This window comes from Gadus macrocephalus, chromosome 3 (genome assembly GCF_031168955.1).
Source record: "Gadus macrocephalus chromosome 3, ASM3116895v1".
NCBI lineage: Eukaryota > Metazoa > Chordata > Actinopteri > Gadiformes > Gadidae > Gadus > Gadus macrocephalus.
In genome coordinates, this window is record NC_082384.1 from 8,885,645 (window position 1) to 8,905,973 (window position 20,329).

Sequence of the window (20,329 nt, forward strand, 5' to 3'; positions counted from 1 at the left end):
AAACAAACTAAAGGGACCATCTCACCTGGAAAGACTACCGTAATTTTCGGACTATAAGCCGCGCCTTTTTTTCGATTCTGCGGCTTATATGACGGTGCGGCTAATCTATGGATTTTTACAGCTAACGGCCACTAGGGGACCTCCTAAATCTATGGATTTTACAGGTTACAGCCCACCAACTCTAACTCTATGGGCTCTAAGACCGATCCGCGGCTCCCCCACCTTTAAGAGGCGGGGTCCAGCAGGAAAAGCTGGAGGCCGGAAAAGAGTGAGACAGGTAGCGCGCAAAAGTAAAAGTGGAACGGAGAGTGGTATGAGAGACAGAACGAGAGCAAGAGAGACATTACGAGAGCGACACAGCCATCTCTTTCCCGACAATCCCCTCTGTGCACGAACCTTTACATATGGTAATTAGGGCTGGCCCGAATTATTCGAATACTCGTTCGGAAAACGTAGTATTCAAAGCTTAAATCAGTATTCGGAGCTTCGTTGTTTTTTTTCCACTACGTGACGTTACCAGAGCGAGGGAGGCAAACTATAAGCGTCAGCGACACCAAGCAGAGAAGCGAGAGAGGTGGAGGAAGAATAGATATCTTGTTTCCCTATACTTTATAACACAACATTAGCGGGATCTCGGGAGGAAAAGTCATACTTAGCGAAATGCTAACCTTAGCTTTGTTGTTTACGTTCGCTGTACAGCGCCGCGCCAATAAACTGTGACTGGCTTGCTGCAGAGCGTGAGCGTCTTGGGAATACCCGGTCAATATAATGGATGTAATATGGACACATAAGACCATCAATATTCTGTTTTGGTTATGGATTTATTGTACAAATTCCCTGAAAAGATGCACGTTCAAGGATGAATTGAAAAGCTCCCATAAGGGGTAGATGGCAGAGGACAGCTGATTTGGAACGGAACAACAGCTGTTCGCTTTCACGGGGATAAACTAAAGGAACGTCAACCTACTTAGGCCTACTAATTAACGTTCAAAAGCTATTAAAACTTCAACAAAATATGCAGATACTGTCAAAATCGGTTCCAGGGAGTATATAGGGATTATTAATGCCGTTTTTGATGGTGTTTTTTTCTGGAACGAGTATTCGAATATTCGCTCGGAAAAACCAACGAGTATTCGAAGCCTGAAAAATGGCATTCGGGCCAGCCCTAATGGTAATTAAACATTAAAACACCTGCGGTTTATAGTCCAGTGCGGCTTATATATGCACACATCATTCAATTTAGCTGCTGAGGTTTATACTCCGGTGCGGCTTATCTCTTGGAAAATACGGTAAATGACTGATCAAGCTGCACTTCTTGGCAACTGGTGACTAACTAAATATTAACGCATGATTTTTCTACCCGTAACTGTTATTTTTCCACCTTTTAAAATAAGTTCCTGTAACGCTGACACAGGTTCAGATTTTAAGCCGAAATGTTTGGACGTGTTGCAACTAGTGGTGAAACGGATCAGTGTGTCCACGGTTCGGTTCAGATAACCGGTTTGGGCCTCGGTTTCTGATACGGTTCGGATTAGGATCATGTCGGTGATAGTAAAAAGGCGGACTTTTTCTTTGAAGATGAGCCCAGATCTTTTCTAGCTGTTCCACTCACATTAATAGTTGGGTGGCTGCGGCGAAGGTGTCCTGCCATATTCGAAGTGCTACCCGAGGAGTAAACGAAGGACGAGAAACAGTGTTTGCATACTGTCCTTTGCTTGCCAACTGTCTTTTTCCCCTGATCATCGCACTCCACACTAAAACCGAAATGATCCCACACGGCTGACTTTAATGAGGCTGGTGCTTCCTCAAATTTCCTCTTATTGTCATTTCCATTCATCTTTTCCATTCATAAATTGTCATGGACCGCTTAAAGTTTAAAGCCCAGTTTGTTTTGAACGCTGACAGGCTGAAGGGAGGGGCAGGAAAAGTCTCATTGGCGCGGGCAGCACTGGAGAGAATGCATTCCGCTGGGTCCTAAACACCCTTTGTATCGGACGTAGGCTACAGTAGGCAAAATACGCTACATAAGGCAATGCCTTCATGAAACCGAAATCCGCGGATCTCCAGAATGCTCCGAACTGTGGTAAACGAACCGAACGGATTCGGATACAATTCGAATCCGCTGCAGGCCTAGTTGCAACGCAGATTTCTTTGATATGAAATATTTTTGTTCACTTTTATGGTTAATTTATAGAATACAGATGGCAGCATCCAATATATAACCTCTTCCTTATTGTAAGAGTGAAATACAATCTTCCTAATCCCTCCATTTAGTTTCCTAGTATTTAGTTGTGTCCTTTCTTTTGTGGACTGTGCCCCTCAAAACATTTTTTCCTCCCAGTCCGATTGTTGGTTTCTAAATCCTTCCCTCTTCTACTCTTTTCTGCTCTCTCTCCTTACAGCTCTCAATTATCACGACAGCACCTTTAAGAAAACATCTCTCTCTGGGTGAATGGAGAGCGGTACCTCTGCTCGGGACCACTTCCCTCTATGACGGGCCAGACACAGCTTCCCGCTGAAGGGTTGGGACACCAGACACTCCGACGTCACCTGGAGAGACAGCACTGCAGTCATTAAGACAGCACTCCACCACGCACCAACGGCACCTGCTAACACACGGCTACGTGCTAACACACGGCTACGTGCTAACCCCCGGCTACAGTATGTGCTCAGGTTGAAAATCGGTTTGTTTATGTTTCTGGGTGAAAGGTCCCTTAGGCCTAAAAAAAAAAAAAGTTGGTTGTCAGTTGAGGTCATGGGTAGGTAGGGAATTTATTTTATTTTTTCCAGCGGCAGCGAATGATAGGTAGGTTGTTTTCATTTAAAAACGAGAAAATTCGCTCATCCTTGTACAGAATGAAGAGGTTCTGTACAAGAACCTCAAAGAATTTTATGAGCTTTTTTTTTTTAAAGCTCATAAAATAATTTGGGTCGCACATAAATTGACAGGGTCGGTCGGAAACCGGAACCAAACAAAATTGGTGGCCTTAGTGTCCGGTACCTGACAGGAGAAGAAGGCCTCTATCTTGGCCAGCAGGCCACTGAGAGAGGAGCGCCCTCTACAGGGGAGCTGGCAGGAGAGGAACCCTTCTGAAGACACGTTGGTGACCCACACGTCCTGGTACCTGCTGCTTACCTGCACAACACACAGCTATCATCATCCCACCCTGGTACACACAGTTATCATCATCACACCCTGGTACACACAGTCATTATCATCATCATCACACCCTGGTACACAGTCATCATCATCATCACACCCTGGTACACAGTCATCATCACCAAACCCTGGTACACAGTCATCATCATCACACCCTGGTACACAGGTATCATCATCATCACACCCTGGTACACAGTCATCATCATCACACCCTGGTACACAGTCATCATCATCACACCCTGGTACACAGTCATCATCACACCCTGGTACACAGTCATCATCATCACACCCTGGTACACAGTCATCATCATCACACCCTGGTACACAGTCATCATCACACCCTGGTACACAGTCATCATCATCACACCCTGGTACACAGTCATCATCACACCCTGGTACACAGTCATCATCATCATCAAACCCTGGTACACAGGTATCATCATCATCAAACCCTGGTACACAGTCATCATCATCACACCCTGGTACACAGTCATCATTATCACACCCTGGTACACAGTCATCATTATCACACCCTGGTACACAGTCATCATCATCACACCCTGGTACACAGTCATCATCATCATCATCACATCCTGGTACACAGTCATCATCATCACATCCTGACACGGACACCCCTACCCCCCAGCATCAGTTACCCGGCCCGGTCATGACTCACTATGAGGGGGGCGTGGTCCTGGGCGGCGTGGTCCTGCAGGGCCTTCCGGCAGGCTGCGTTGATGTTGAGGTCATCGTCCTGCGATGTGTCGTAGAGGACCACCAGCGGGGGCTTCTCTCCTGGACACGCCTCCACCGTCTCCATCAGCAGGATGCGCCCCACGGCCAGGCGCTCCAGAGCCGACACAACCACCGGCTTGGAGCTCCATGCCTCCAGACCTGAGGGCCCACAGAACCATGCTGTGTCCTAGGTGTAACTCTACCTGCTCGCTGGACGGGGAATGTGTTCTAGGTGGTGTAACTACCTGCTAGCTGGACTACAAGTGTGTTCTAGGTGGTGTAACTCTACCTGTTAGCTGGACTACAAGTGTGTTCTAGGTCAGTGGTTCTCAACTGGTGGGTCGTGACCCAAAAGTGGGTCGCAGACCCGTTCTGGATGGGTCGCGGACAGCTGGTCAAAAAAAGTAAATAATATTTTCGCATCTGATGTTTGACCTGTCTTTTATTTTGAAAAATGATTTATTTTGAAAGGCATGCGTCAGACACGTGCAGCCGTGCGGTAGCCATGGTAACTGCCATTTGATTGACGCTCACTTTAAATTTGTGTTGCGATGGCGAAGCGTAAATATGACCCGGTGGGTTTAAAATGCGGATTTTCGTTCATTGAGGATAATAAGGGACAGAAACCCCAGTGTGTTATATGTAGTGAAGTGCTTGCAAATGAGAGCATGAAACCATCAAAACTGAAGCGCCATTTGGATACTAAACATCCTGCATGTAAAGACAAGCCGGTGGAGTTTTTTTCAAAGACACCTCCAGAAGCTGAGGAGTTCACAGAAGTGTCTGACAGCGTCTTGCTCCAAACAAGAGGAAGCTCTCCGTGCCTCTTACCACGTAGCTCACCGTATTGCGAAGGCGAAGAAACCCCACACAATAGCCGAAGAGCTTATTTTACCTGCAGCCATGGATATGGTGAGAGAGGTGCTGGGTCAATCAGCGGCAGACAGGTTGATAACCATACCACTGTCCAATGATACTGTAGCTCGACGTATTCAGGACATCTTGTAATCTTGTAATATTAAAGAACAGACCACAGCCCGCGTCCAAGCAAGCCCCTACTATGCCCTGCAGATGGACGAATCCACCGATATAGCTAACCATGCTATTTTGTTGGTTTATGTGAGACACGTATGGGATGGTGATGTGCAGGAACAGTTTCTCTGCAGCAGAGATCTCCCTACCACTACAAAGACAGAGGACATTTTCAACACTGTGGATTTGTATTTGAGCTCAGTGGGCCTGAGCTGGGAATACTGCGTGGGAATCACAATTGATGGCGCTGCTGCCATGACCGGGAAACATTCCGGTGTGGTGAAGCAAATTCTGGAGAGAGCACCTGATGCGACGTGGAACTAGGGCTGCAGGATATATCGGCTATGCACGATATGTAATTCCTGATAATGGACACCTCGAAGGGCATTATCCCGCTTATACCACGGTCACTTACCAACGGTGACCAAATTAAGACCATTAATTTATATTTTCATGCGTTTTACAATCTGAATATAAAGTTTTCCACAAAACATACATTTGTTTCCCTGGTTACGCCTGAGGGTCCGACTAATAGCCGGAACCACCATTACACGCACGTTGGGTTCTCATGCAACGGAAACGTTGTTCACTCCTCCAGTAATTAGGACGGACCATAGCTACGACTTTAGAACGGGAGGTAGCGGGAGGTATTATAGTCCGCTGAGCTTTGTTTTGTTTCCCGTTGCTATGGTTACTACTATTTTAGAGACGATACGCCAGCTAGCGCATTAATTGAGAACGGTAAACAGACAATTTGACGGAACTACTTGTCCAGGTGTCCGTATATCAGGAGTTAATGCACACCCTGCATCCAATCAGAATCGAGTATTCCCGCAGACCGTGGTATAAATCGATATAATTTCCAAGGAGATACAAGATTTGATAATATCGTTTATATCGATATGCGTTAAAATGGTCAGTTTCCCCCTCAAGCGTCTACAGCGCTTGCCTTGGAGACTGAGCGCGACCCCTCCCCCTCCGTCTTTCCGAACGTGCCATGTGCAAAGACGCCTCATTGCCGCCCCCTCACAACACAACAAGCATGGATGATACCCATAAGAGAAAACGAGACGGCGGAGGGAGACGAAATTGTTTCAAAGAGGAGAAACAACGGCTCCATAATTTGGGAATAGTTCGGGTTTAAAAAAAACAGATGAGCAGCAGCTGCAGGTCATCTGTAGAGAGTGTAGCAAAACCGTTGCGACTAAAAGTGGAAGCACGACAAATCTGTTCCACCATTTACAGCAGCGGCACAAAGTGCAGTATGAGGAATGCGAAATATACGAAACAAGCAAAATGAAACCAAACATGTTCCCAAATGGAAGGGAGAAGGGAGGGGGCGGGGGATTAAAGTTACGGCGCACTGAAACCCTCACCGTAGTACGCAGGACAATGCGACGAAGCCAATGCTCTTAATGGTAGCTAATGTGTGTAACCTACAGCTTTATATTGTTTTGCATAGGTGATTATTTTGTGAAGAAGGTGAAAAAAACGTCCCTTTTTTTTAAATGTTCATTCAATTCTGTTGAAAATAACGATACAAAATCATATGTTGCAGTCATACTGACCTATGTTTTAATAAAAGTGCTTGCAACATCTCACATGTGGCTTTTGACTTACAAAAAAAACATCTAACCCACTCTATAGAAAATATCGAGATGTATATCGTGTATCGCCATTCAGCCAAAAAATATCGCGATATCATATTTTTCCCATATCGTGCAGCCCTACATGGAACCACTGTTTTTTGCACCGTGAAGCGCTGGCGGCCAAGGATATGGTGCCGGTGCTCGACGAGGCCATGAAAGATGTAATCAAAGTGGTGAACCACATAAAACGTAGTGCAAAAAACAGCCGCTGCTTCTCAAAGCTGTGTAAAGATTTGGGCTCCGAGCACATACCAAGTGTTGTATCACTCAGAAGTCCGCTGGCTATCGTGGGGTAAGGTGTTGTCACGTTTTTATGAACTTAAAACAGAAATCGCCACCTTCCTCTCAGAGAATAACTCCCCATATGCTGAACTGTTTGACAACGAAATCTGGCTGGCACAAGTTGCATATCTTGCTGATGTGTTTGAGCACCTCAACGCATTAAACGTGTCTATGCAAGGAAGAAGACACAATATTTTTTAACAGTCCGACAAAATCTCTGCGTTCAAGAAAAAAATAAAATAACACTGTGGGTAAATCATTTATCCAAAGACAGACTGGACATGTTTCCCAATGCTTGCCATGAAGTACAGCAGCTGGACACCGCGGCCAAAAGTGACTTAAAAAAAAACCTCAGTGCGCATCTTACTAAACTTCAAGCTCGGTTTGACCACTACTTCCCTGAGAAATACAGAGATAATGATGCTTGGATACGCGACCCCTTCCGCATCGACATGGAAAGCATCATGTTGCCGAGCAACGAAGAGCATCAGCTGGTGGAGCTGTCATGTGACCAGACGATGAAAAAGAGATTTGGCGAGGTAGCCCTTTCCCACTTCTGGTGCAGCGATGTGATGAGTGAGTATCCATCCCTCGCGACTCTTGCAGTCAAAACGCTCCTACCATTCAGCACAACCTATCTGTGTGAAAGTGGCTTTTCCACCTTGTTGCAGCTCAAGTCAAAGCAGAGAAACAGACTGGACACTGAGCATGATCTGAGGGTAGCTCTGTCTACTGTCCTCCCAGGCTTTAAAACTCTCATTAAGAACAAACCACATGCCCAGCTGTCTCACTGACTTCCCCAAATGACAGGTTAGGTGAACATATCCGTTTTGTAGATCTTTAATTGTTTTTGTTATTTATTTTATTATACTTTTTGTACATGCAGTGTAATGGTCCTCCTAAGTTCCTTATTATTTCTGAATAGGCCTACATAGAAGTGAAATGTATAATTCTGTGACCATTATTACTTTGTACACTTTTGATTATTTCATTCACTTGTCATGGTACTTTCTTATTGATGTGGCCTGAATGCAGTGAAATGACCTTGTTTTATTTTGTGGGTCTTTATTTTGTGCAATTTGATATTCAATTTTGTCTGCATGCTGTTGCATGGTCCTCCTCAGGTTCTTCTGAATGTGCTTTGAATGCAGAGATAGAAGTCAAATATCTCATTTTGTTGGTCTCAATTTTGTTACTTCATGTTTGAAATGCACTTTGCTCAATAAAAAAGAGCATACATGTCAAAGACTTGAGTTTTCAAAGCCTTTAAAAAAATACATTTGCTTGGTTTGAAGGACTATAAAAGTGGGTCGCGACTTAATGACCATGGGAAAATTTGGGTCCCAGAGTGAGACCAGTTGAGAACCCCTGTTCTAGGTGGTGTAACTCTACCTGCTAGCTGGACTACAAGTGTTTTCTAGGTGGTGTAACTCTACCTGCTAGCTGGACGGTGGTGGCCTGGAAGGGGAGTGTGAGGAAGTCCTGAGGCAGAACGAGTAGACTGCTGGAGCTCACCTCCATAGAGAAGCCATAGTCCACATAGTACACCTGGTGTAAGATAACATGGTACACCTGGTGTAAGATAACATGGTACTCTTTGTGTAAGATACCATGATACACCTGGAGTAAGATACCATGGTACACCTGGTGTAAGATACCATGGTTCACCTGGTGTAAGATACCATGGTTCACCTGGTGTAAGATACCATGGTACACTTGGTGTAAGATACCATGGTTCACCTGGTGTAAGATACCATGGTACACCTGGTGTAAGATACCATGGTACACCTGGTGTAAGATACCATGGTACACCTGGTGTAAGATACCAAGGTACACCTGGTGTAAGATACCAAGGTACAACTGGTAAGAGGTAGTGCAACTTCCTATATGAAAGCCACCTAATGGAGTTGATGACCTACCAGGGCAGTAAAAGTTACCAATACTAAACAAAGTATCACGCCTCACCTTGACCTTTTCAGAGGTCATGTCCTCTATGACCTGGACCCTGGCCAGCTCATCTCCAGCATCCCCGGTGACCGCGGCCAGCTGACCAATGGCAGGGCTGGGCAGGGTGTCGGGGGTGGGGCTCTGGGTGTAGAAGGCGAGCATAGCGTTCTCCATGGACTCCTGGGCTTTGGAGTAGCCCTTCCCGACGTACCTGTGGTCACAGAGAAAGCACGGCAGAAGCCAAAGGGCATTCAGGGGAGAGTCCGATCAATATGCCAATTTCTACGTTACTGTAACATCAAAAAAGAACCCCATCCTGCATTCTCATTGGTTGTTCGTCACAATTACACAGGTCACGGCCAATCCGATGTAGGGGAACAGCATGATAATATAATGCCATATCAGGGGTTTTTCTAGAAAAAATTCACGCGGTGCGGAGCTTTTGAAAATTTGAGGTAGAAATGGATCATTCTGAGGCTTGTGAAGGACCAGTATGTTGACTCGTATAGTAAGGCCAAATTACTCAAAATGGCTAAGTTACCATAGATGCAGAACATTACATACAGTAATGTATATAGAAAAAAAAAACACGTACTTCGGGAACCTGCTGGAAGAACACTTTATCTTTATTATTTAAATTAGTAAAACTCTCAGATTCACTGAACTGATAAATTTGGTTCGGGAGAAGAGATAAAAGCCCGCCTACACTGTAAACTGATTGGTTGACTTACCGATCCAGGCCAATCAGGAGGCACCTGAGGCTCACGTGCACACTGCCTCATGCACAGTTTCTAGATCCCTCTCTGTTGTGCTGCGCGCTCGCTACACAGATGCGAACGCGGTTAGGAGCACGTCTGACTCCTGTGCGCGGTCTTGCTCACTCGCTCTCCATTCCGGGAGATTTTAAGTAATTTAAAATTTTCGACAAGGAGGCGCTGGGTTGAAACAAGGAGGCGCAGCGCCCCTCTTTCCCGGTTTAGATTAACCCCTGCCATATGACAACAAAGCAGCAAACAAAACCCCCGCCTCATGATCACCACATGTTTGCGTGTTTGAGAGTGAGTGTGTGAGAGTGGGAGTGTAAGTGAGATTGTGTGTAAGTATGTATGTGTGCAACTGAGTGCCCTATGCTGCACCAGCCTCCTACCTGACGGTGACCCGGTCACTCCCCCGGGCTTCGGTCACCAACACAGAGGGGTACTGCTCCGTTGGGAGGGTCAGGGAAGGGAGCGCCTGGACTCCCAGAACCGGGACACCAGAGGCAGGGGCCGTGGAGCAGCACGGCTCCGCCCTCTGGCTCTCTGCTTCCCTCCGCTCATACAGAATGGCCTGAAGGGGACAGAGGGGAACGCTAGTGTTAAGAGAATCTGCTTGTTCCCTACAAATGTATTATTTCCGGAGTCAACCATTTGCTACTGAAATGTGGGAGTGCACAGATTTAGTTCCCTTTATAGTACACTACTCAATAACCATAATGCACCGTGAATAAAGTGTTCAACTGATGATGTGGTGGTAGTCACAAGCAAACTATAAGTTGTGGTTGTGATTAGAACAGTGAGGCAGAGAACCACTCAAGCGTAATCACAACTTGAGTTGCTACAAAATAAAATACCCTACGACTGGTGCATGTTAACCACCAGGAGGTGGTCTACAGAGCATTGTGTTCCCCTGACCTTGCTTCGGTCATGTGAAACAGGGTAATCCACCGAGCAGATGTCCTCCAGCAGTGACAGCTGGGCCAACACAGCCTTGGGGAAGGCCATCTTGTATGTGTCCAGGAAGAGCTGGGGCAGGGCGTGGGTCCACAGCCCGTTGCTGTACTTCGACAGGAGCTCCAGAAGCCTATCCTGCAGCTCAGGGCTCAACGGGCTAACGGCGGAGGAATTGGGGGGAGAGCCAGCAGCGTTGGAAACGGCGGTAGGCATATTAGGGGCGAAGCCTGGGCTCCGGGAGGGGCTCCAGAGGCTGGCAGAGGCCGTCGAGGCCGTGTCTTTAACTGGGGAGCTCTCTGCAGAGGTGGGGGAGAACAGGTAGGTGGGGGGGGTCAGGGGGCTGCCAGGGGAGATGGGGGAGATGGGGCTTGGGCCGAGGATGGACGCCGGGTTGGACATGGGGAAGCTATTGGAGGGGGAGGCTGGTCTGGGTGAAGGGAGGGAGGTGAGGCTGGTGAACGAGGAGGATGGTTTGGGTGAGGGGAGGGAGGAGAAACTTGTGAAGGAGGAGGATGGTTTAGGTGAGGGGAGGGAGGAGAAACTTGTGAAGGAGGAGGATGGTTTAGGTGAGGGGAGGGAGGAGAAACTTGTGGAGGAGGATGGTTTAGGTGAGGGGAGGGAGGAGAAACTTGTGAAGGAGGAGGATGGTTTGGGTGAGGGGAGGGAGGAGAAACTTGTAATCGAGGAGGATGGTTTGGGTGAGGGGAGGGAGGTATAGATGGTAGAGGGGAAGAATGGCTTGGGTGAGGAGAAGGAGGGGGAGACTGGTTTGGGTGAGGGCAGGGTAAAGGGGGAGGAAGGGTTGGGTGAGGGCAGAGTGGAGGGGGAGGCTGGTTTGGGTGAAGTGAAGATGAAGGGGGAAACTGGTTTGGGTGAGGGCAGAGTTGAGGGGGAGGCTGGTTTGGGTGAAGTGAAGATGAAGGGGGAAGCTGGTTTGGGTGGGGGCAGGGTAAAGGGGGAGTCAGGGTTGGGTGAGGGCAGAGTGGAGGGGGAGACTGGTTTGGGTGAGGGCAGGGTTGAGGGGGAGACTGGTTTGGGTGAGGGCAGGGTTGAGGGGGAGACTGGTTTGGGTGAGGGCAGGGTGGAGGGGGAGGCTGGTTTGGGTGAGGGCAGGGTGGAGGGGGAGGCTGGTTTGGGTGAGGGCAGGGTGGAGGGGGAGGCTGGTTTGGGTGAGGGCAGGGTGGAGGGGGAGGCTGGTTTGGGTGAGGGCAGGTCGGAGGGGGAGGCTGGTTTGGGTGAGGGCAGGTCGGAGGGGGAGGCTGGTTTGGGTGAGGTGAGGGTGAAGGGGTTGCCGCTGGGTCTGCCTGCCGTCGGCTTAGGAGGGAGAGGTGGGTAGAGCAGCCGGTCAGTTCTGTTGCTACTGTTTAGGTTTTCCACCTGCACAGCACAGGAGAAACCCAGTAAGGAATTCAACCAGACACCTGTCCAAAGCAGTCTAGAACAGGCAGACATTAAACTAGGCATCCAACAACAAACAACTATCTGAATTTACAAAAAACAAAACAGGTCTCAGATATCACAGGAGAAGATTTTTTGGTTTGTTTCCAAAAGGCAGTAACTGGGCTGTACCACTTCCGGTGGGGCCCCTCTATACAAAATCGACTTGGTAGCGACGTTGACAGTTTGTGAGTGTTGCGGCTGTTGAGTGAGTGAGAGGTTGCGGGCTGCCGGACGGCGCTGCAAGGAACTTTTATGAACGCAATAATGTTATCCCGCAGTAATCAGCCCGACAGCCCGGAGAGACGTTAATGGCCCACCGGGCGTCAAGTTAAATTTGTTGGTGCCTCTATTCTTTTAGATGTTGAGTGTTACTCGTGAGTGCGCAGCTAGCAGGTACTTTTTTCTGCGTGCCGTGGGAGTTGACCGCCGGTGTGGCGACGTGATTTGTTAATGCTGTGGAGAGCGGAATTAAATGGCTGCTAGACGAGTTGACTGCGGACTATTATTGTAGCTAGGAATTATCATGGTAGCAGAAGATGGCTACTTCTAAAAACTACAAATTGCCTCCGGGTTTTGACGAAGCGAAGTCCTACGAGAATTGGAAAAATTAAGTGGAAATGTGGAAACGGGTGACGGACTTGGACGGGAAAAAACAAGCGTTAGCAGTAGCTCTATCGCTGAAAGGTAGAGCTAGGGATATTGCCCTGGAAATACCAGCTGACGATCTGGATAAGGATAATGGAATGACCACGTTGATTCAGTAACTTGACAAAGTCTTCATGAGAGAAGAAAAGGACCAGGCTTATAAATCATACTCTGAGTTTGGTCGGATATCACGGAAAGATGACGTCCCGATGGGGGAATATATTGAGGACTTTGAACAGAAATACAACAAGATCCGTAAGTCTAATATGTATCTGCCCGACGCGGTTTTGGCATTTAAAACTACTGGCATGGTTCTTGCACCATTTTTAAAGTCAAATTTAAGACTTTTTAAGACTTTTTAAGACCAACACATACATAAATTAAGACCCAAAAAATGTCTGAAAAATTATTTGATAGAAAAGGTGTGTATAATTGAGTCACTTATACACATCAACCGTAGCCGTAGTACTAGCAGTAGTAGTACTCTTGCAAAGTTATCTCGGAAGCGCGCGGACACGACGATACGCGAACACATTAACCCACCCGTGTCACCCATAGTCACCCATGACCGTCGCTTAGCAACCGGACACGCTGGGGTTGATATGTTACCGGACTACTGTAACTACTACGGAGTGATAACAAAGACATGAATCGGGCAATAAATCCACCGTCCTTGACAGCGGTCAAGTTTGGAGTGCGGAGTGGACCAAATGCGAACTACTGCAGCTTTCCTAAGTTAAACCCCAAACTAATCGGAATAAGTGTATGCATGTCGATTATAGCAGACGAACAGATTTACGAACAGATAATTGTATTCCGATTGAGGCGTATTATATGATCCTTTTCTATTCCGATTGAGCTGTTCTTCCACAACTATGCGGATCAGATGTGTCCATGTAAACACGGCTGACAGTGATCACACACACACACACACACACACACACACACACACACACACACACACACACACACACACACACACACACACACACACACACACACACACACACACACACACACACACACACACACACACACACACACACACACACACACACACACACACAAATCAAAATTCAAACAAATATTAGGCAGCCCTTAATATTCGAACCTGTTATGGCAGGCCAAGAGGGAGAGCGAGAACCCGACGCAGTCTACTCATAATATTGTAATGACCACGGAAGAGGCATTGAATGAAGTATTGATTAGACATCGATTTATTAGATACCTAATAAACCGTCGGAACACGCAGGACCGGTAACCATAGCAACGCCGGTAAACAAACCCCGCGAAGCCCAATCCAGGTCTTACTGAAGGAATTTAATGGTCATAATATTATTAATAAATATTCGAATATTAATATTAATAAACAAACAAACTTCGAATATGATTTTTGGGAAAAAGTCCGTCACACAATTCAATTAATTTACTGTTTGGAATACTTACATTAAAATGATCCAGCATGAACTGTGATCCATAGTACCGCGATAAGACATGGCTGTCGGTGTCGTCCGTGGGCCAGTACCTCACATGGATATCCATCTGTTTGCTTTTAGTGGTTTTGTTCACTCATCGAACATGAGGACGTACTGTTTATCGTTTACGCTGCGTGACAGCTCTCTTTTTATGAAAGATGCGATCCCGTATTTGGCTAGATAGGCCGTTTTGTTTTCACCGCAGGTGAACGACTTCGCAAACTCAGAATCTGGGAACATAGCAGCCAAGACGTTACTAATGTCCTCGTTCGATTTGAAGGAATTATGTCTGCTCACCGTGTGGAGAACCCACAATACCTCCGCCTTCTGGGTTTCTGGTGGCGACACAAAGCTGGTTAACGCCGTCTGATGTGAAGTACTAGCCACGGATGCTGAACTTTTCAGTCCACTTCTTTCAAATAATACGGGCATCGCTGTAGTCCCGCTAGCTGCCACGGAGTATCGGATATATTTCTGCGACCTCATGTGGGACTCAAGAGCTTTTGCTCCCATGGTCCCTAGTATGAATGCCTTTCGGGATAAACAACACCTTGCCTCGTAGTCACCTGCCTTCTCCAACCACCCCCGAAACGTATCTTCCTCAAACCATTTCTCATTGAATTTGCACTGTCCCATCCTGAAAGTAGCGCAAGTTGGCCTAATGATGTCAACCGTCACTAGCTAAAAGTAGCGCCAGCAAGTTAGCCTACAGACGCAGCTGCAGGCTGCAGATGCAACCGGCCCCCCGATGACTGATGTCAACGTTAACGTAACGTAAAACTCCTGAAAATGCCGTAATTAAAAGACGCACTAGGTGATTTGTTGTGCGCGACAATTTCCCAGTCTTAAAAAACCCTCTGCAAAATTTAATACCTAGAGCAAATTTACAGTAAATTTAAGACAATTTATGGCCTTAATTTTACACAAAAAAAATTAAGACTTTTTAAGACTTTTTAAGGACCCGCGGGAACCATGTACTGGACACAGCCGTTCTCGATGTCAAAGACAAGGAACTGGCTTTAGCTGCATGTGGAACACATACTTTCGCTGACATGAAATCGGCGCTCAAACGAGTGTTGGGAAATAGACAGAGGGGAAAGCGGGAACCATTAGCATGAGTTATAGACGCTGTATACTACACAGACAACACAAGAGGCCAGTCACAAGCCCAAAGTAGCCAAGCTCGAGGACCACTTGCAGGCACTAACCCGGTTGATAAATTCGGAAAACGGACTAAGTGTGGTATTTGTCAGAGCACATACCATTGGGTAAAAGATTGTCCACACAAGAAAGAGCATGTAAAGATGGCAAGTGAAAATCAGTGCAGTGAAAACCTTGATGAGTGTAACATAACACTGTTTTCAAAGGAATCTGATGAGATATTCATGGTTGTAGCTCTAGGCTCGGCTGTAATTTACACAGCTTGAACAAGAACAGTCTGTGGTGAAAAGTGGCTCGATAACTATGTGCAGGGACTGGAGAGCGAAATAGAGCAAGTGATAAACATGGAGAGCAGCAAGCCTTTGAAGTTCGGAGATGGTAAAGTTGTACACTCCATTAAAAAGATCAAGATTCCAGCCAAGGTAGGGAAAGCAAAATGCTGCATTGAAACAGAAGTAGTACCATGTGACATCCCTTTACTACTAAGTAAAGCTTCGCTAAAGAGAGCAGGAGCTGTTTTAGACTAGTAGAATGATACAGCAACAATGTTGAAACAACAGGTAGCTCTAGAGCAGGGATGTCAGGGTTACGGCCTGCGGGCCGGACATGGCCCGACTGTATGTCACATCCGGCCCGCGGGTGATAAGGGGAGAATATATGTATTTATTTAATTTTTATAAATCTTTTTTTTTTTTTTTTATCAATCAGTTGTTCTGTTACTGCTGCTGGTCTGTTACGATTCAATAACTGTTCATCCTTCATCTCAATTCCATTTCGAAACGTGTTTAGAAAACACGCTTGTTTCATTAAAATTAATTAATTAACTAGGGCTGCCACCAGGGGGCGCCCCCAAAACTTTTGTCTCCCCCCTAACGCATTTGCCGCCCTAGGCGATCGCCTAGTTCACCTATGCAAGCCTCCAATAAATAAAATAAAAGTAATTAACAGCTTACACTTGTGTTATTTATAGGAAATATATTTTGTTGGCACCTACTCTATTTTGTTGCATTTCTCCTTTATAAATGTAGGCTACTTGCATGGATAGGAAAATGTTAAGTTTTTAGAGGGGAGCTGTCTCCTGCTTTTGGCTATGTAATTGTAGGCCTCATTGTGAGGCTATTTTGGGGCCAATGCAATTTATTTTTGATGTCTAGGCCTTCAAGCATAATTTAAAATAGCCTACCTATCCATGTGTTGAGTCAGTGTTTGGCCTTTTCAGGCCTTTTCAGTCCGAAAGTGTAATCCGGCCCCCTGAGGTCTCACTTGAAAAAAAATCTTCCCCCCTGACCATTTTCACCCTGGCATTCCCGCTCTAGAGGTTACATCCTCAGGACATTACTGTATAAACATATCAGATAAAGTCTCCCCAAGTGATACATATGACATAGTGTAAGCTACTACAGAAAATATGACTGAGGAACAAAAGCACAAAGCTTTACTGAAACTTCACAAGCAGTTTGGCCATGCCTCAGTTGATAGACTGAAGAAACTGCTGATGAATGCTGGAAATGTTGATGAAGAGAACACTACTATTCTGGAAGAGATAGTGAGCTAATGTGAGATATGTCTCAAGCACAGCAAGCCGGAGCCTAAGCCTGCTGTTGGCCTGCCCATGGCTTCTCCATACGAGACTGTAGCAGTGGATTTACATGAACTAGAACCAAATGGGTGGTACCATCACATTATCGATAATTTCACTCGCTTAAAGGGGTAGTTCGGAATTTTGGACATAGGGCCTGATTCCCAAGTGAGCTTTGGTATTCTTTATCACTGGAGACAGTTTTCAACCCATTTCATTCAGTCTTTCTAGTTGCAGAGTTCGATGGTGCTAGGCTAGCGCACGTCAACGGGCAATGCTAGCCTGCTATTAAAAACAGTGTTACCCACTCCACAGTACAACCGAGGTAAATCAATTATAACGCCAGACTATAGATTTAAATGTCTGTGTTGATAGAATAATGTTAGAAATAAAACTAACCTTGCATCGCATGAATCATCGAGGGACTACCGTCTCATCAGAAGCGGAATTTTACTATGCGCCGGTTAGTTTTGTAACTGAATCACGACAGAAGAACGTAAACAGAGAAGCGTGGGACAGAAGCGCAATTGAACGACAAGGCAACATGGTGGTTCAGTGTGCTTTTAGAAATTGTAGAAATATACGCAACAGATGGGCACCACAAAGTTTCCACCAATTTCCAGTGCGAGATCCAGAAAGGACTCAACTGTGGCTTGTTGCTAGTGGCTTGGACATCAAAACACCGGCTCGTACATGTACGGTTGGTTGGATACAACAAATTCCTCATAATCGTCTTCAAAAGCAAATGCATCGCTAAGTCCTCCAAACGTGGCCATATCTTGTTAATTGAATACGCTAATAGAATTCCTTCGTTCACTGTACTCTGCGTTTGTAGCAATGACAGCGGCAGGTAAACAAACTAGAGCCGGTAACCTAGGTATCAGTCCGCCGCTGCCGTAGCCTACTACCAGGAATATAACACTGCTGCTGTGACCCAGTAATTCCCTCAAAATGCAATGCAATGCAAGGTTGGTTATATTTCTAACATTATTCTATAAACAGACATTTAAATTTATAGTCTGTCGTTATAATTGATTTACCTCGGGTGTACTGTGGAGTGGGTAACACTGTTTTTAATAGCAGGCTAGCATTGCCCGTTGACTTGCGCTAGCCTAGCACGAGCGAACTCTGAAACTAGAAAGACTGAATGAAATGGGTTGAAAACTGTCTCCAGTGATCAAGAATACCAAAGCTCACTTGGGAATAAGGCCCTATGTCCAAAATTCCGAACTACCCCTTTAAGCACTGGTAGCATCGTCACCTCCAAGAAGCCAAGCGTGATAGTAAAACACTTCATTCATTCATGGATTACCATTCACGGTCCACCGGAGCGGCTTTTCAGTAGCTACTGCTGGCTACAGCCCTTTGGGTTATGGTTTGATGGAGCGCCATAACCAAACACTCACGGAGACACTGTTGAAAGTTAAAAGCGACAGCAGATGTGACTGGGGAACGGCCCTGGATTGGGCACTCATGGCGAAGAACACAATGCAGAATGTCCATGGCTTCAGTCCATATCAGCTTTTTTTTGGACGAAATCCAAATCTTCCATCTGTCCTCGTCGATAAGCCACCTGCCTTGGAAGGCACTACTATCAGTGCATGGGTGGGACAACATATAACAGCATTACACAAAGCAAGAAAAGCATTCACTGAGGCAGAGTGCTCCGAGAGAATAAGGAGAGCTCTGAGAAAGCAACTCCTTTCAAACGATGAGAAGTATGAAACCGGGGACAAAGTCTATTACAAGAGGATGGACTGTGTTAAATGGAAAAGCCCTGGAGTTGTGCTCAGACAAGATGGAGTCGTGATATTTGTACGTCATGGTGTGACCTATGTCAGGGTTCATCACTCAAGACTAAGGAAGGCTAATGCTGATTCCAGTGAAGTAGCTGGTGCTTACAGCAAGTCCACAGCAACCTGCAGAAAATGACACTGGTGCAAATACTGATGCATCTGCTATTGATAGCGATGTGGACATTGACATTGTTGCTGACCCTGTGGTTGACTATCATCAATATGATCAACAGCCACTTGACATTAGAGTGGGAGGCTCCATAGCACTAAAGACAGGACAGATAATCAGTTATCTGGACAGAGACACAGGTGTTTCTCATACAGCTAAAGTGATGGGGCGAGCTGGAAAGGCTACAGGAAACATAAGAACTGGTTCAATCTACAATACTCAGAACCCGTTGACATTGCAGGTACCATGAGGTCAGCTGAACTTACTCAGGTGGGGGATCTTCAGGTTGAGCCTCTGGACAATGTTGAAGTATGCTCTGACGTGCATGAAAATGATGTGTTAATCACAGAATCACAGAAGTCTCATTTGATATTGCAAAACTTGATGAAATCAGTAACTGGAAAAGAAATGGAGTGTTTGAGGAGGTAAAGGACGTTGGTCAAAAGAAGGTGTCCACCAGGTGGGTGTGTACACTAAAAGAAACCCCTGATGGTAGAGTACCCAAAGCACGTCTTGTAGCTAGGGGTTTTGAAGAATTTAACACTACAAATCTTCTAAAAGACTCTCCTACGTGCTCATCAGTCACTCAAGCTACTCATGTCAGTTATATGTCAGAGACAGTGGACGCTGCACTCCATGGACATCAAGTCAGCTTTTCTTCAGGGGGCGGAGCTGTCTCGGGACATTCGCATTTGTCCTCCTCCTTAAGTCGAAAGTAAAGGAAAGGTGTGGAAGCTAAACAAATGTGTCTATGGGCTCGCAGATGCATCGCTTTACTGGTAAAACCAAGTTAAAGCAACAATGCTGAAAACTGGGGCCACAATGTCACAAGTGGATCCTGCTGTTTTCTACTGGCTTGACGAACAAGGTAGTGTAAATGGTATCCTTGCTTGTCCTGACGGTGGAACACAAGGGGGGCATCTCAATGTACTGATGGGCAAGGAAGGGATATTCTCACCCGTCTGCTGGCAATATAAGAGGATCAGGAGAGTGGTTCCGAGTACACTGGCAGGAGAAACACTTGCTCTTGCTGATGGGATTGACCATGCCATATTTCTGTCATCCCTCTACTCTGAACTCACCACAGGAAATGTCACAAAGGGCATCTTGCCGGTGATATGTCACAGACAACTACTCTCTTGTGGATGCCATCAAGTCCAACAAGTATGTGACAGAGAAAAGACTGAGACTAGAAATAAGTGCCATTAAAGAACTAATCCAAACCAAAAGGATCCAACATGTTCTTTGGTCAGCTACAAATGAACAGCTGGCAGACTGACCAAAAAAAGGAGCTTCTTCCCTGCTCCTTCTGAAAGCCCTGAAGGATGGGAATTGGAAGCTTGAGGAGTGACTGTTAATGACTAAAACAAAACAAATGACTGTTGAAATCATTTCTGGTTGTCGCTGTTATTTCAAAGAGACTGTTAATGTTTAAAAACTGTTACTGTTCGTTACTGTTTTTGCTTTAAAGGGTTATTTCTCACTGAATATTATTAGTCAAAAGTCAGACATTTTATTAGCAGTTTTTTATTTTTATTTAAAAAAGA

General features: G+C 46.0%; 1 protein-coding gene across 2 annotated transcripts in view; it reads right to left on the reverse strand.

The window, feature by feature from the left end:
* Positions 1-20,329, reverse strand: part of LOC132453955 (tudor domain-containing protein 7A-like) — a 57,688-nt gene that overhangs the window by 18,059 nt on the left and 19,300 nt on the right. For both annotated transcript variants that reach the window (XM_060047058.1, XM_060047057.1), the window contains 7 exons: positions 10,479-11,894; positions 9,953-10,134; positions 8,824-9,016; positions 8,295-8,406; positions 3,837-4,054; positions 3,002-3,136; positions 2,467-2,550 (listed from right to left, as the gene is read on the reverse strand). In XM_060047058.1, coding sequence (XP_059903041.1) covers positions 2,467-2,550; positions 3,002-3,136; positions 3,837-4,054; positions 8,295-8,406; positions 8,824-9,016; positions 9,953-10,134; positions 10,479-11,894 — 2,340 coding nt within the window. The remainder of the gene's footprint in view (positions 1-2,466; positions 2,551-3,001; positions 3,137-3,836; positions 4,055-8,294; positions 8,407-8,823; positions 9,017-9,952; positions 10,135-10,478; positions 11,895-20,329) is intronic.